At 39.3% G+C, this 17,601-nt stretch overlaps 2 protein-coding genes across 2 annotated transcripts; both read right to left on the reverse strand.

The window, feature by feature from the left end:
• Positions 1 to 8,263: 8,263 nt before the first annotated feature.
• On the reverse strand, positions 8,264 to 10,826 carry LOC112180124 (L-type lectin-domain containing receptor kinase VIII.2). Its single transcript, XM_024318629.2, has 2 exons — positions 9,577 to 10,826; positions 8,264 to 9,189 (listed from the first exon to the last, which is right to left on the reverse strand). The coding sequence occupies exons 1-2, from the start codon at positions 10,570 to 10,572 to the stop codon at positions 8,590 to 8,592; spliced, it is 1,596 nt and encodes a 531-aa protein (XP_024174397.1). The 5' UTR covers positions 10,573 to 10,826; the 3' UTR covers positions 8,264 to 8,589.
• Positions 10,827 to 13,186: 2,360 nt separating this feature from the next.
• On the reverse strand, positions 13,187 to 16,761 carry LOC112177195 (homeobox protein HD1). Its single transcript, XM_024315435.2, has 5 exons — positions 16,459 to 16,761; positions 16,234 to 16,354; positions 13,986 to 14,170; positions 13,734 to 13,865; positions 13,187 to 13,634 (listed from the first exon to the last, which is right to left on the reverse strand). Exons 1-5 carry the CDS (start codon positions 16,759 to 16,761, stop codon positions 13,494 to 13,496), a joined length of 882 nt encoding a protein of 293 aa, XP_024171203.1. The 3' UTR covers positions 13,187 to 13,493.
• Between the last annotated feature and the right edge of the window lie 840 nt (positions 16,762 to 17,601).

A 17,601-nucleotide genomic window follows, 5' to 3' on the forward strand; every position in this document is an offset into this window, starting at 1 on the left:
TAGGTACTATAATAGGGTTTAGGTTGAAATTTTTTGATTTTTAAACTTGAAATCTTTTGATTCAATTGTTCGTAGGTTGAATTTGGTTTTATTTTTTATTTTTGTAGTGTGCGAGCTTAATCTAGAGGTTGTACAAATTTTCTTTTACAGTAATTAATGTAGGAATGGTCTTGGATTCCAGTTGGGGGGTCATTACTGAATACGGAGCAAAAGAATTTGGCATTTGGTGCTGCTGCTAGCATGGTACATCCAACCACAGGTAATATCTAAACCAGTTAATCATTAAGGTTATTCCAATTGTTCAGTTTTCATGGCTAAATATAGTTCTACCATCTTCAGGCAGGGTACTCAGTAGTGAGATCTTTGTTGGAGGCTCCAAAATATGCTTCTGTGATTGCAAAGATTTTGAAGCAGGATTGTCCTAAGGTCAGTCTTAGCCGTCAAATAAGAAATCAGAATATCTCAATGCAAGGTATACATCGTTTGGACTTCATACTTGAATCTCCATTGCTGCTTTCCAATGATAATTTTTTTAGAAATGAAGCTTACATGTTAACATCTGTTTGCCTCTCCACATTTTGTAATTTAGGATTGATGACTATAAATCATTCGAATTATGCTTCTTATGTTTTCCTTGCTTGGCTGTCAGACTACCCTTTAGTGAATCAATTGTTTTGATTTATACCAACTTAAGAAATCTGTTTCAACTTGCAAATGTTGAATATGTTTATTTGATTAATTATGCAGGTGCAGTTCTTATAATTTTCTGATATATGAACTGCAGAAGGTTTAAAGGTTACAAACTTTGCTCCAATGCTTCACGTCAGGTTTTCTTATCCAATATAGCTCGTTAATTATTATTCCATGTTTCTCACCATAGTCACACTCACCTCCACAGTGTTGTCTTATGTTGTCAATGATGCCATCGGAGATGGTGAAAAAATGGAGCCTGAGCGCTTGTACGATTCTGTCAATGTTCTTCTTTCCCTACAGGTGATATAACTTGTCTAAAGTAATCAAATCTGGAGAAAGTTATTAATGATTCTTTCACTCTGCAAGAGCTGCTTTACTTCCAAGATTTTAATCAACTTTCAGCTGTTTTAACTTCTCCATTCTAGCTCATTGGTATCTTATGTCTCTGTACTCATAAAAAATGCTTGACTTTACGTATCATTGCAGAGCAAGAATGGTGGTTTATCAGCCTGGGAGCCAGCAGGGGCAGCAGAGTGGTTAGAAGTAAGATGAGTGAGACATTCGAGGTTTTGTAGAAGCGAATGGCAGCTGAAGGTTAAGAGCCATCGAGAATAAGAATGTTTTTTATTCATGTGTAGCTAGCTAAGAATGCTCTTGTTTGGTGCATTATCTTGTTACTTGAATGTATTGATGCTTGAATAATGGTACTTGAATGATATATATGGATTAGAGTATTGTTTATATGGTAATATATTGAGTATTATTCTGGACAAACATTTATATCGATATTCTTCTTGTTGTTCAAGGGTTAGTCATACAACACAATACAAAACAATGTGTTGTATGAATGTAAAAGAGTTTAAAATTGAGGCTTCTCCTACAACAGTCACTAGTTGGTACCCAATTGATTACAGTATTCACACAACGGATAACTAAATATAGTTGTTGTGTGAACTAACAACCAACAACAAAAGAAAACAAAATTCTGTTGTGTGAGATTCATAACACACAACAGAAATAAAATGATCACTGTTGTCTGAGTAATCAACAGACAAGGGAGATCATTTTACTTCAGTTGTGTGTTACTTACCTCAGACAACAAATATTAAGTTATATCCATTGTCTGTTAGTAGTCTCAGACAACAAATAATGAGTTATATCCGTTGTGTGTTATGAATCTCAGACAACAAAGAATAAGTTATATCCGTTGTGTGTTATGAATCTCAGACAACAAAAAATAAGTCATACCTGTTGTGTGTTATGAATCTCAGACAACGGCAAAATTTCATCTTCTGTCGTCTGAATGTGCCGAGGCATCGCCGCGCATGCCATGCCAGGCACATGCTGCGCAGAACTCACACAACGGAAATAAGCATTTCTGTTGAGAAAACTATTATCACACAACGGTGAAATCACCGTTGTCTGATTTTTCAATCACACAACACTCACTTAGACCACGGTGAGCTTGGTCATCAGACAACACAAATCCACCGTCGTCTGATGACCTTTTTGTAGTAGTGTCACTTGTGTTAATCATCAATCTGCTGATCATCTGCGCGTAGTTGAATACACTATGGAACATCCCATGGTGCATTTGTGAAGCAATAGCCAAGGAAAACTACTCTGGTGAAATGACTTCTGTCTGCTCCTGCTCTCTTCTCATGAAAATCTTCGAACTCTGAAATTTCATCATCACGAGAAGGCTAGTGAGCTCTTTTTGGGGACTGATATTCCCCTGTAATCTCCAATTCTGCCCCCCAAGTCTGCAAAGCACGCCATCTTCATAGGAGGTTTCTCTCAGGCATTCCATCGAACACCTTGTGTGCGTATCTCATGTTCTCAGACTTGTGATGCAAACTCAACAGAATAGCCCACAAAAGATCAATTAATTAGCAAAAAGCACAAATAATCACTGGGTCATGGGGATTGAGCTTGAGCTTCGCAGAAACAAAGGGAGATTACTCCGGAGTGGGTATGTAGTTTCAAAAATGTTCAATTCTGCCTTTTTCGCCAGCTGAAGTGCCTCTCTCTGATTCCGCTTCAGCACCGAAAGCCTTCGTCTTGCCTCCGCCTCGACGTCTGCCACTGGGATTGGCATACATCCACTGAAGCCATTGCTAGCGTCCAGATCGCCTTCGCTTCAGGGTATGCACATCTTGTTGGCAACTCTGGCGCAGCGCTTTGCCGGATCGAACCCCGCTAGCGAGGCTCAGGCCACCTGTATTCAGCGAGCTCTACTTCTCGAGATAATGTTCCTTGCGAGCGTTCGCTTCACTTGATCAGTGCTCGCTAGAAAAGCATTTACGAAGGATTCTTCACTAGAACTCGCTTCGCGGCTGCGAGCCAATGGGCACTCACTCGCGGCCAATCGCTGATGTCCTCGTGACCATCTCGCTTAGCGGCCATCTCTTTGCGCCCACTTTGCTCTCGGCCCTGCGCTCCTCGCGGTCGCTTGCTTTCGCTGGCGGCCACTCGCTGATGTCCCGCATAACTCTCTTTTTGTATTTTATTTTTTTATTTTTTTTAACTAACTAAAATAAAGATGCAAACTAAAAATTAGAAGCAAATAAAGAAGCTAGCATCAGTGTGTTTGGCTAACCTCTAGAAGGCCACGGGGGAGGCCATCTATGCTTCACTCCAAGCTCCGATGCATCAAAATTTATAGCATGAAAATCCCTCTTGTAAGAGCTTGTAGGAAAGCAACAAAGATACTTCGCGTCGAAAACTTGGAAGAAATTTGGCTCGTAGAAGGAGTAATATTGCCCCCCAAGTATCTTTGTTGGTTGACGAAGCGAGATCTTCAATTGCAATTTTGGAGATAATAATGTCCCAAGATCGGCTTTGTCGCCAACTACCATATCATAGAACATAGTGTCTTCAGAATAAGCCACAGATTGGTTATTGTATTCGACCACTTGTTCAAGGGATTTGAACTGCTGCATGCGATTTTTGGAACCCATAATTAAATTGTAATCATCATCATATTCATCATAAATTGGTTCCATGTTGAGATCATATTTAGAATCACCAAAATTTGATGAATTGATCTCCTATGCAAAAATAGGCATATCAAACATTTGTTTGCCTCTATTTTCTTTCCAGGCATCATATTGAGACGCCTCTACGGACTGTTTAGTATCATCATAGAAAAATTTCTTTTGCAAGAAATTTAAATAACTGTAAACAAGAGTTAACTTGTATTGATGATATTCAAATTTGCAGTCGCGAATGACAAATTGGCCACTAGAATAATTATTCTGGCCATTCTTGCAAGGTGGGTCGCAGATGTATCCTCCACATATATCAAAGCCACCGCTTGGCATTGAAGCACTGATGAAGAAATTGAAGTAGAATTGATTAATAAAACCACAGATTGGCTTTTCAAGACCACAACTTAATTGATAATTAAGTTGGCCATGATTATGATCACTCTTACCATGACGTCCAGTAGCATGGCCAAGGCTTAATTGGTGATAGCAAGGTAGACCATGCTTTAATTGATCCCCTACATGGTCATAATTGAGTGGGTCATGTTCTTGATTACCACCTTGGTTATGATGACGTCCAGTAGCATAACCATAATTAAATTGATTATACAACTGCTTCTGGCTATCAAGGGGGTGAACCTGGGCTTCATCTTGCCCCTCATGCATCTGATCAATAGCCACGTATTTGGCTTGATCAGTGGAAAAATCATATATTTGTTCTGAGACAATTATATTGTCAGAGGAACAATCTTGTTGACCATCTTCTCCATGCAAAGCCTCTATGTAAGGCCGTGACTCATCAATGAGGCATTTAGGTTTATTGCCACCTGTAGGCAATTCAACCTCAGAAACAACCTCTTCGCTCGAAGATTTTTGGCTTTCCAATTCGCTTAGCTGTGAACCGACTTGAGTAGTCAAGCTGGGACCTTCCTTGCGCAAGGTCGCGAACTCCGATGAGGTATGCTTGTTTTGGTTTGCGATGGCCTCCATGACTTGATTTTGTCGCTTGGTATCCTCAGTCCGTTGGGCGATACGCTCGTTCAATTCGCGTGTGAGCCGATTCGCCTTCGCGGTTTCCCTGGCAAAATCAGCGTCCATCTTCTTGCGATGGTTCTCGACATTCTCCATGATGATCGCGAGTTTTTCCTCGAAGGTCGCTCCCTCTGGAATAGGCTTCTCAACGAAAGCCTCTCTTGTCGTAGTGTCGCCATTGGTGGCAACATTGGCCATCTTTTCACTTTAGGAATCTCCTTTGGTAAAGATTTTCCCCTGGCATCCCAATGATGGTGAACACAAAAGACTCTAGCTTTGTCCCACTGGGCGTGCCAAAATGTTTGGCTCCAAAACCAACTGGTGTGCAAACAGTCTCTTTTGAGTGTGTGGTTGCGCAGGCGTACCAGCACCGCGGGGTGCAATCGTTGGGGTAGTCCCTTGACCTGACTTCTTCATCAAGCGCTATGGACGAGGAGAGCACCAACCTCGTCACAGGGTTCTTCTCTTGCCTTTCGTGAAAGGACTTTTTGCCTTACTGGGTAAGGGCTTTGGTTGTGGTCTCTTGCGTTCACCGAATCGATACTTAGTGTTGTAGACTAAGCAGAGCAATCACTGGGAAGTTGATAGAAGCACGGGTTTGCTAAAGAGTGACTTTAGCTTCGCTGGGTTGCGAGGGCGTTACCCTTGCTTCACTGGAAGTAACAGTGGCAGTTGTGCTAGCAGTCGGCTCCTGGGGAGACTGGGACTGGAAGTACGGTCGCCGGATTGATCTGGTGAGGCTGACAGTCTGCTCGCGAGGAGACTAGGACTGGCGGGCGATCACCGGGTTTCAACGAGGTTGAAGGTTTTGCTCCGGGGAGGCTTTGTAATCGCTGGGATTGATTGATTCGAGAGGGCTCCTTGATTTCGCCGCTTAACCCTGTATTTATACCCTAGGGTTTCGACTGCTCCTTGCCTTAGAAGGATTCTTAATTGAAGTTTCCTGTTTAATCTCTACTACTCGATTTCAATAAAGTTTCGTCTCCTTATGAAACACGGAATGGGCAAAGCTATAACCCAAACCCGAGTAATTTTATTTTTGGGCCGCAGGTATCGGCCTGCTAGCTCGAACCCACTAGAGGATTTTGCCAAAATTGCTTTTGGGCTCAAACAAGACCAAAAAGACCCTAGTCCAGCAATTTAGGCCGCAAATCTTCTCTGCAAACTATTTTACTATTTTCGAACAACCCTGAAGTTGATGAGTTCAAAGAGAAAAGGAGACACGTAACCAAAAAAAAAAAAAAAGGAGACAAACTTCGGTCACAAGAGCCGGACTCTTAACTTGTGCAACATATTAATCGTATGTGACTTTTACAAGTCATCCCACGATCATATCTATCAAACTCCACTTTTTTTTTTAGGAAAAAATTCTGTTTAGTCCCTGAAATATGTCTTTCTCCTCGTTTCAGACTTCAATCCCTGTCTTTCTAATTTAATCTGAAAAGGCTCTAAGGTCACAATTTATGTCCAATTAATCTTTGCCGTCTAAATGCTCCGTTAACTAGCTGACGTGGCAAATGAGCAAATGCCAACTCAGCGCCACGTAAGCATGGTGGATGTTAAAATGTCAAAAATAACCCTGTCATTTCTCCTTTTTTCCTTTTAATTTATGTTACTCTCTCTCTCTCTCTCTCTCTCTAAATGCTCCGTTAACTAGCTGACGTGGCAGATGAGCAAATGCCAACTCAGCGCCACGTAAGCATGGTGGATGTTAAAATGTCAAAAATAACCCTGTCCTTTCTCCTTTTTTCCTTTTTTCCTTTTAATCTCTCTCTCTCTCTCTCTCTCTCTCTCTCTCTCTCTCTCTCTCTCTCTCTCTCTCTCTCTCTCTCTCTCTCTCTCTCTCTCTCTCTCTCTCTCTCTCTCTCTCTCTCTCTCTTCTTCACACCAAAATCCACCGCCACTACCAATCACCAAGCTCTCCACTGCCACCACCACCATAACCATCACCGCGCTCTCCACCGCCACCACCAAGCTTACCATCCAAAAACCTCCTCGAATTTGTCATTCGACGACTCTTCTCCAACTTCTTTGATATTTAAGGACTCACTGAGAGCAGTTTCAATGTCACAACCTCCAAAACCACCCTCTCACCACCACCACTCGCTGCTACACCACCTCCTACTCCACCTATTACTACACCCATAACCACCACTGAGCTCTCCACCACAACCATGCTTATTCATCTTCTTCAAGACACTGCCACTCAACTCCTCATTTCTAATCCCCCAGATCCCTATCTTCACCACCACACAAAATCCACAAATCCCAACACCTAACACAGCGATTCCACATTCAAGAACAAAAACTACACGTCTTTCTTTACAGAATCTAAGTCCTAGAACCAGTAGGGTGACACTTGCTACTGCCTATTCATCTTCTTCTTCCTTCTTCCTTCTTCCTTCTTCCTCCTTACCTTTAATTCAATCTCAAAAACTTCAAAATCTCAACGAGATCTAACTACCCAAAGACAAAAATAAAAAAACCCAAGCATTGAATGCACTGAATTTGAAAACTCAGATTCCACAAATGAAAATTAAGCAGAGAAAGTCAGAAAACCATTCTGATGGTGTACTTCACCATCTCCGCAGCAAACGACTTAGGCACCGCCTCGAACAAGGGCCTCTTCATGACCCTCTCTGTCATACCCATGCATAAACACCACTTTTTCTAAATCACCACCTAGATCTTCCTCCACAAGAGCATCGATCTCAAACTGCTTCCTCCAGTGGATCGTGTTTCGGAACATAACAAAACATCTTTCACCTTGAAATCTCAATCCCTCAAAAACTTGAGAAGAATCATGTCACTCCTGTCATCCTTGAGTAGTGGAACAGTACCCCAAATTAAAACCTCATCTGGAGAGATCGCGGATTGCGATGTTTCCTTGGCTACTTCCTCTGCTTCTTTCACTGGGTTCTCCTCGATTTTGGGCTCATGGAGTGGTTTTGTTTTGGATTCCGAAACAACTTATTCAATTTTGAGGTTGGATGTGATGAGAGGAATAAGAAGAGCTAGGAGGCCGGTGTTTGGATAAAGAAACAAGAGGAAGAAGAGATTTACAACAAGAACAAAAAAGAGAATAATTAAAAAAAAATTAAAAGGAGAGGCTAGGGTTATTTTTGACATTTTAACATCCACCATGCTTACATGGCACTGAGTTGGCATCTGCTCATCTACCACGTCAGCTAGTTAACGGAGCATTTATATGGCGAGGATCAATTGGACGGAAACTGTGACCTCATGGACTTTTCAGATTAAATTAGAAAGACAATGGCTGAAATGAGGACAAAGGCATACTTCAGATACTAAACAGAATTTTTTTTTTTTTTTTATGTTAATGAGATCGCATTGGGTCGTTTACTATAAGCAACTTTGTCATAAAAGTTTATAATATATGCATCCTTAACCAAGGGAAAAAATACAAATCAAAGGACCCCAGAGATCGCCAATGAAGATTGGCAGGTTTGACAATGCATGCACTTGATTAAGTGGAATCCTCACTCAAGTGCAAGCTTCAACATTTACAAGTCACTAATTGGTAGATCGCTGAGTACTGGAGTCCCATGTGACACTGGTGAATGTGTCAACTTTTTATGAGTCCGATAATCATGAGGCCTAACTGTTGAACGACTGCGAAAATTCAAAGTGGAAAACCTTGGGTTTGCGTGGTTTGATTGATCTCACGTGGTAAATGGCGTTAGACTCATATGTCAGTTGGGTTTTTGCGGATACCTCCCGTAGTCCAGTCCTAATACCATTCCAAAAAAAAAAGGGACACGGAAGATCTTTTCTAATATTTTTCCCAAGTTTTCACCTTTTTGAACAATTTCCCAAGTTTTCTCAAATATGCAACAGTGCAAGTAGGAATCATCCATTACTGGTGTGCATTAGTGAGGCACTGAAACACCTCATTCATGTTGGGCCTGCTACAACTCTCTGTGGCGCAACTCAGCCCAATTTTCAAAACCCGACTCGCTTCCTCCCGGTTAACCTGGTCTCCCAATCTCTCATCCACAACCTTCACCATCTCTCCCTTCCCATGCATTTCCCCTACAAACCCTAAAAGACCCACCTCTTCATCTCCAACCTCCTCCTCTTTTTTACCAGTTACAATTTCCAATACCAACATTCCAAACCCGAACACATCCGCTCTCATACCAGAAACCGGGTCATCTCGACCCGACTCGCCCGAAAAGAATCCGAGCCGGTAGTCTCCAACAACGGCCCGGTAGTTCACGTCGAGGAAGATAGTGCTTGTGTTTAAGTTTCCATGAGCGAGTTGTTTGGAGTGGAGGAAACTTAGAGCTTCTGCTATGTCTTTGATGAGCTTGAACCGCCACGTCCATGGGAGTGTTCCAAGCCCAAACAGCCATCGGTCCAAGCTTCCGTTCTGGTAATGATCGTAGACGATCATGGCCTCTCCGCTTTCGCAGCACCACCCTCGTATAATCGGTAGACTTGGGTGAGCTACCACCTGTTAAACGTTCTGTCATTAACCTTGCAACTTTGAGCTCAATAACAAACACAATTTGTTTGATAAAATGTCTTGCTGAAATAATAAGGATCTTTAAGAGATTCATATATTGTAATTCATAAGTTTAGTATGCAGAAGGAGTTCGTCGATCTATAATACATTAATATATTGATACACGAATTAGATCAGTTCGGTTTAATGATAAACTAGTTTCATACATTAGTAGACTAATTCCAGCTAATCTCAAGTTAGTTTATAACGTTGTAGCAAATCGGTCCACCATTAATGTGTCTAGCTATATGTTGATGTATTGATCAATATGTTAATGGCCCGTAGACTTTTTCATGCTAAAGTGATGCGAGGTTTCAACTTTTAAAAATTAATTACCTTTGTTATTTCACCGATTCTTTTCTTAATTCGGACCCAATCAAAGCGCGAGCTCGACGAACCCAAAAACCGAGTTGAGAACCGCCTCACGGCAACATGATACCCATTAGTGAGCGTCCCTCTATACAAAACACCACTAGCATCACTTGCCAACACATAGACTCTGCTGAAACGTTGCGTTGCGCTGTAAAGCTCTGTAAATGTAAACTTGCGAGGTTTGCTTGGAAGCATTGGCCTTTTCCTCCTTTCAAGGAATCTTGAAAACGCCTCCTCCGAGCTGCTCTTGTTTCTCTGACTGCTGAAGTAGAAACCAAGAAAAGCCAAACTACACAATCCCAATAAAGTCACAAAGATCAAGAAACCGCTTGGTGGCGCCCTTTGGCCTGTTTTTGAGTACTTGGAGACCTGGTGTTTTACATTTCTGTGACAAATTTTGGGTGATGGGATTGGAAGAGAAGCTGGAACTGTCGACGAAAAGTTCCATGAGAATATATTGTGGATCTGGGATGAGTCTCCGGTGGAAGCAGAGAACCCAACAAACATGTATTCTTCAAGAAATGGAGAAAGATTTAAAGATGAAGATAGTAGAGGTTGTGAGGGCTTAGGGTCGCCGTCTATCCCCAGATGGAGGGTGATCCACCTAAGATATCCATCGTAGGTGATCCAAACCCGGTGGACTACCGTGTGATTATGGAGAGAAACACTAGCCTCGGACGAATTTGCGGTTTTGAAGGACACAATGGTTCCTAGGTTGATCCCAACGTGATCATCGTTGGGATCACCAAACTGTAGGTCATGGCTAGTGTCAAATTCAACTGCAAAGACCTTGTAATGGTTGCATGCATCGTTGACAATACCAAGCCATGGGCCTGGTTTTCCAGTGGTGAATTCATCCGGGACGATGACAAAGGCTAGGCCATTTCCACTGCGATTTGTGGTAGAGTTGGTGAATTGGAAAGAGAAGGTTGTTTGGAAAGAAGCTGGGGTTAGAGTCATTGGATCAAATAGGCGTATATGAGAAGAATAAAGAGCTCTGCCTACTTGGTATGTCTGGGGTTGAACTTTTAATGATGCATGAGGTATTTGAATCACACCCTTCTCTTCTGAGATGACTGCATTTCCAAGGCATTTCAATTCAGGATTACTTGGGTGAAAACTTGGGAAGTGAAGGTGCTTGGTTACATTTGTTGTAGGTCGTTTTTGGTGGTTATGTGCTAGAAGTTGGGTTTCTTGTTTTGCAAGAAAGGTGATTGAAATGATTAACCATATCCACCATAAGCATGGTAAGGAATCCATTTGATATTAGTTGATACTTGTACTATTTATAGAATATAATTGAGTGCCCTTTTCTCTGGCCAAAGAAAAGTAAAATGATTGAAAATTATAATGGTTGTTTTAGTTTTGAGTTCGACTTAAACTTTTTCCTCACTGACAAAAACATAGCATCACCACCTAGTTTCTTTTATGTGATTCGCCATTGAAGTATGACGAATGTTGGATCTGTCTCACTTTCTCTTAATCTATTGTATGAATCTCAAAGATGTGGTCATTTTCATGGTGGTGTCTACTTTTCAAATGGTGGGTGTGACACCCACAAAAATTTGGGAGTCCTAAACCCCGTCAAGGATGAGCAAAGGTGATTGCTAAGACCAATTTCGTTGTGATTAAGATGAAGACAAAATGTTCAATGCCTTAAAGAACTTAAAATAATGAACACCTAGCCTAAAATCTATACTTCTTCGTTGTGCGTCCATACCAAAGAAATTTCCCCACATTTCCACTTAGTAGATGATCTTTGAAATGCTTTTTAGGTCATCTTAATATAATTAATACAAGAAGAAAAAGAAGGGGATCACAGGAATTCCAATTACTTTTTAGCTAATCTTATGCTCTAGGTGATGTAAGACGAAATTTTAACCAATTTCAACAAAAACTCTCGAAAAGAAAGAAGGGTCTTCACATTAAGAATAATAATTTGAATATTGGAAATTGGTATTCAAATAGGCTTCTTAATGATGAAATTAATCATAAATTGCTATTTTGGATATACCGGGATTCTATAACAAAATCTTGATTGGGATTCCAATTTCCAAGCGTAATATTTTTTTGTATCTAGGATTTTATTTTTGATTTTTATTTAATCAGGTTTAATAATAAATTGTTCTTTTTGTTTTCTAGTTGCATTAGGTTTATGTTATATACCGTATATAAGGCACATCTTAGATTGTAATTTTGATTCAAGTTATCAATAAATAAAAAAAACAGATATTAGAGAAATTTCTCTATGTTTCTTACGGCTGTGCCGCCCATAATCGCTAGTGGATTCTAGCTCATCTCATATGACTTTCGACACTTGACGGAGCCTCTTGCTATCGTGTTCATGCTTCCCGCATCACTAAGTGATGCTAAGTGTCTGGCGCCGACGGAGCCACTCTTAGGCCCAAGGCTCTGCATTGCTTCCATGTCTGTTAAGCACTACAATGTCATGTATTTACGGAATATCCTATATGAAGAGTTGTATATAACATGAAACTTCTTTTCAGTTTTTGTTAAGGTACTATGGACTTTAAGAACATAATAAAAAAAGTGAAGATATTCTCCTTCGATTTGTAATATTGTAACAATTCGAGCCATCCATATCTCAAGTTATTTTTCAAAGATCATATGTCTATCAAAAATTAGTCGGATCAATTGTTACCAAACATATGATTTCAGTTTTAACTTACAAAATATATGCATCTCTATAGTCTATTCACTCTACAAAAAATTAGATGACCAAACTGTTTTCAACTGGACTGATTTTTAGAATGATGTTCCCTTGATGTAGGGATTCGATAAATGAATTGCATTGTGGAATGACAGTAGCAAATTTATAAAACACGCATGGAGTACTATTCTTTCTGATGCTCCAATGCCAATATGCCATGCCATTATAATGCTAGCTTTTATTTTCATTTTTCAAGGATCAACGTTTCGTGCCCTGATTTGAAGGCACCTTATTAACTTTTCTTAATTCAGTTACAAAAGCATGCAAACGATAAGATGCAATATAATATAACCTAATTCCATTATAAAGCTTCATTATCTAGTTTTGATGCTTAACTAATTTACTTTAATTATCTTGTTTTAGTGGAGCACTAGCCTTGTAAATCACTTGTCCATCATGATATGCGTCACTAAATATATATGAAGGCATGAAGCATATCTTACATCCTTCAAACATTCTGGTGCATATGCATGCTGCATATGAACTTATTATACTTTGGCTTTTCAATGTCCTAGTGTTGGAATTCGGTACGTGGCTCGATGCGAGCTGTGTGCTATTTCCTTGTTTATTTCTATCATTTGCATTGATCAGGGTCTATATGAAGACAAATAGGGCCATCAATGTCTTGAGGTAAAAATTCACGGTTGATCAATGATTTAAACAAAAAAAAACATAGCTAGTTAACTTTGATACAATATTGACTCTTAGTGAAGGACTGTCTGAACTGGCCAATGTTGAGAAACATGATGACCAAAATTCAAGAGAGCCTTATATTTGTGAATCACAAACGTCGCCTTAATACCAATGTTAGAAATGTTGCAACAATTTTACAGAAACAGATCATAAGCTCATAACCAGTCTACATTTGCAAGCATCGATGGAAGCAAACTCAAAATTAAGTAAATGAATATAGTACAACAGAGATAGAGTACCACTACATTTAAAACATGAATTTACCAACCTCACATGTAATTAAGCTATTTGTTGCCCATTTGTTACTTCTGTATCAAACATCTAAATCTCTTCAATGCTTTCACAGGTGTTGGCTAGGCTAGATTATATTTACTCCCCACCCCAAGGTCACAAAATAGCAATATATATCAGACACAAAAGTAAGGTCACCATTTACTTCTTCCATTGAACAATTGTCTCATCTTTTGCGCTTCGACTTCAAAGAAGTCACTGACTGAGAGTTGCTGTGCCAATTGCGCTTCCTTTGATTGATGAACCAATTGTTTATTTGCTTAAGCTGCAACCCTGTCTCTTCCACAAGTTTTGCCTTGTCATCTTCCTGTGTATATCATAAAATATGCAGAAAGATGCATCAGTATTACTAGAATACAATGATCTCAATTGTATATATGAATGGTGATCGAAGTTGTTTGCTTACAGTTGGATATGGCCACTTTGAGTGTTGCTGCCACCAATTCTTCAGCACTGTAGTTGTGTCTCCAGGTAATTTCCCTGCCCTTCTTTTTCTTAAGATTTCCTCCCTTACATCCTCAATTCTCGACTTAAAACCCTGCAAATTTGAAAAGTGCAAGTTTGTTGTGATTACTGTACTCTGTGAAATCGTGTCCGAAAGGTAATGTGTGATATCTAGCAAGAAAAAATTTACTATACATAGCTTATAATTATTCACCTGCTTAAGCTCAATCTTCAATTCCTGACGAACTCTTTCCATGAGAGATCTTTCCGATTCAGTAGGGAGTCCAAATCCCATCATGTCGTGGGCATCAGAGCCAGCTTGATCCATAGAGAAATCCATTGGCATGTCATCTTCATCATCTGACATTGTTGCACCTGTTCCTTCACCCAGACTCACTCCTGAAAAAGGTGATTAATAAGCCATCAAAATTTCAATCAATGTTTATTTGAAGACAATGGAGCATAACGAGTGGTTTCAGTGATACAAACTAATGTTCTGGTATTGAAAGATAGAACAGACTTGTGAGAAAAAAATAAAATAATTAACTAGGCATGGATGATGAGAGATACGGGTATAATATAAGTGTCATTAATAATGTTAATAATGAGAGATACGGGTATGATATAAGTTTCATTAATAATGTTAATATTAACATACACTATATAGTGTATGTTAATATTAATATAGTGTATGTTAATATTAACATTATTAATGAAACTTATATCATACCCGTATCTCTCATTATTAACATTATTAATGACACTTATATTATACCCGTATCTCTCATCATCCATGCCTAGATATATCTTACCTCTTATGCATTGATACTATGTCATTCATCACTAACTAATTAAAATGTAGTAAACTTTATAGTAATGCAAAATACTACTCAGTCTATTTTTCAAGTGTAGGGAGAGGGAATATGCATTTGACACGAAGAAGTGCAGTTAAATTAGAATGACAAAAAATTTGGGACAAGAGACTCTTCTATATATGGTTCTTTCTCTAGTGCAAACATTTATTCTATGTTCTAGAGCTAAAAATAAATAAATAAAATCGAATTGGTCATTTTCAGCAATTGATAGGTTTTCTCATAATCAATCACCTTAAGGTAGAAGAAGCCGTATGGTTTAGATAGGTCTAGAAATAATCACCATATGTTTTCCAAGTTTAAGAGCATCTCCAACAGTGATATTTATATTCATAGCTAAAAGTAGCAAAAAGTGAAATATAACTAGTTAGCTATTAAGTTATACTCCAACAGAATACATAAATCTCAAGTTAAATTTAGGTTTTAGTTAAAATTTCTCTCATCCTAGCTAAATATAGCTAGAGTGTTTAGCTAAAGCTAAATTTAGGTATTGGATAGCTATTCTATTGGAGATAGATTTTATCCTAATATTTGTTAAATTTCAATTTTTTTTTAAAATAGCTACTCTCTTGGAGATGCCCTAAGTAGAGAGAAATTTCTCTTAAACGAACTAGCCTATGTCCAGCACTAGCGTACTTCAATGTATAGTCTATAATCAAGTCACAATCATTACTAAGATTATGTATACACAAATCAAGGGTGATCCTTGTTAATTTGTATATTTTCCTTGCAATGTAATAGTTCTACCTAAGAAAGAAAGGGGTCTTTTCAGTTCTGCATGCAACTTAAAGTGCAAACTTTAGACTTACAAGGAAAATAAATCAGACGCAAACAACTGTATATATTCATGACTCTGAGTATTGATTAGAATTGTAAGTTGTATTCTATTTTTCTCTTCAGCGTTCCTAACCCCATCAGTAGTGATAGAGCCTTTTCAAAACAAATAAACATTTCGAAGTTATTTCAATCTGTTTGGTAGTTAACCCCAATGATATTGAATTATTGCTATCTGTATCAGGTAGCAAGTATCCATACAAATATCCAACCTCATATAATCATATCATTAATTAACGATATGATTGGCTACCCTTTGGTTAATTTACTTAATTATATAGTACTCCAACACCAAATCAACAAACTCCTCAGATATGGATAAGCCAACAAACAAAGTTCATGCATTCCATTCAGTGCTCACAAACCATTAAAAAACAAATATCGCAATCACCAGATTAGATATTATATAGAACCCAAAATAATATTTATATAGCTAGCTGCACCCTTATCATCAGTTTGGTGATGGTTATGGTGTACCCTCTACTTTAAAACAACCCCTAGCCACTACCCAACTCCCTAATCTATTGGCTATTTTTTGTAGACCCACCCAACTTTTTTTCTTGCAAGGACACTCAGAACTTCCAGAACCCCAAAATAGCTGTCCCTTCTTATCTTTATGCCCACCAAACGCTTTAAACATCAAAACGGACTAAGAGAAACAAGTTTCCCAATCCCCAAATTATGCAAAGAAAATAAACAAGCATCAAGATTGCTAATTTAGCAGAAAAGTATGCTAATTTATGACATATAATTTACCAGTAAGAGCCTGCAAGGTGCTTTCAATCTCACGGCAGGCCATGACCGCCTCGACGGCATGAACTCTCACATGTTGCTGCAGTTGTTCTTTGAACGAGCACAACACTATCAAATACTGCGACTGTAAAAAGGGTTATAATTAATCCACAAATTAGTAGAGAGAGAGAGAGAGAGAGAGAGACTAATGGACAAAACCAAGAAAACATGAATATTACTAAGCTATACCAAGAAGTTATCGAGCTCTTGGCGCTCATGGGGCGATAAAGAATGGCCGTGCTGTTGTTGGTGCGAGGCGTAGGAGCGGAGGAGATGGTGTGACTGTGAGAGCTGAGCATCGATCAACGGCAACTGATCGATCGGCGTGGCGACCCGGAGACACGACACGTGTGCCGACAGGAGTTGTTCGTAGAGAGGGTGTGTGGCAATCTCAGACTTAAGTTGGTGAGTATGGTCGTCACCACCGCCGCCGCCGCCACTCAGACCTCCACCTCCGCCAGAACCCATCATTCCCAAGCCACTGTCTTGCATTTTTTTTTTTTTTTGTTGGAGGAAAAGAGAGGTGGGTTTGGATCAGTTTGAGATTTGGAGAAATGGCTTTGGAAGAGAAGGGGGAGAATTATAAAGGGTAGTGAAGAATCAAGGGTTTTGGGGGCTTGTGTAGGTTTGAGAGGAGGACCTCAAAGAAATTGAAAGAGGCTTGTGAGGTTTTGATGTTCATGTCATTATGGTGTTTGACAGTTTCATATCTCGTTAAGGGTGCAAAGAAGAGAAGAGAAGAGAAAAGATGCTGCTGCTGCTGCTGCTGCTATATTGGGATCTGAAACGCAACACTTTCTGAACTGAGTCTGAGAAAAACAAAGAACTTACATACACAGAGAAAGAGAAAGGCTACAGGGAAAGAGAAATTTCAATCAAACAAGAAAAAAGAGGTGAGTGAGGTTTTCAAGATTGTTTGGTTGTGGCTTCTGGTGGGTACTTGATATTTGGTCCTTTGAAAAATGAAAGAGAGAGAAAGAGGAAGAGAGAGAATCATTACCATGAAAGAGAGTTGGAAGAGCTCATGAAAAGCAACCAACATAAAAGCTTGCTCGCTTGCTTGCTCGCTCTAATTGGCTTGGCTTGATTGAGATTGATTAATTTAATTTCCACTTATCTTTTGAAGAGCAAGCAGATTGGATTAAATTAGGGGTTTGATTAGGGAGGTTGGTGGGTAATCTTGGTTTATCAGAAATGAATTATTGTTTTTGATTAGGTATGCAACGATATATATATATATATATATTCTTTGGTTAGAAGGAGGATAAATGGTTCCATCAAATGAACTGATTTGGACACTACACGGTATCATAAATGGAGCACCCCTTTGGC

This window comes from Rosa chinensis, chromosome 7, assembly GCF_002994745.2.
Source record: "Rosa chinensis cultivar Old Blush chromosome 7, RchiOBHm-V2, whole genome shotgun sequence".
Classification (NCBI taxonomy): domain Eukaryota; kingdom Viridiplantae; phylum Streptophyta; class Magnoliopsida; order Rosales; family Rosaceae; genus Rosa; species Rosa chinensis.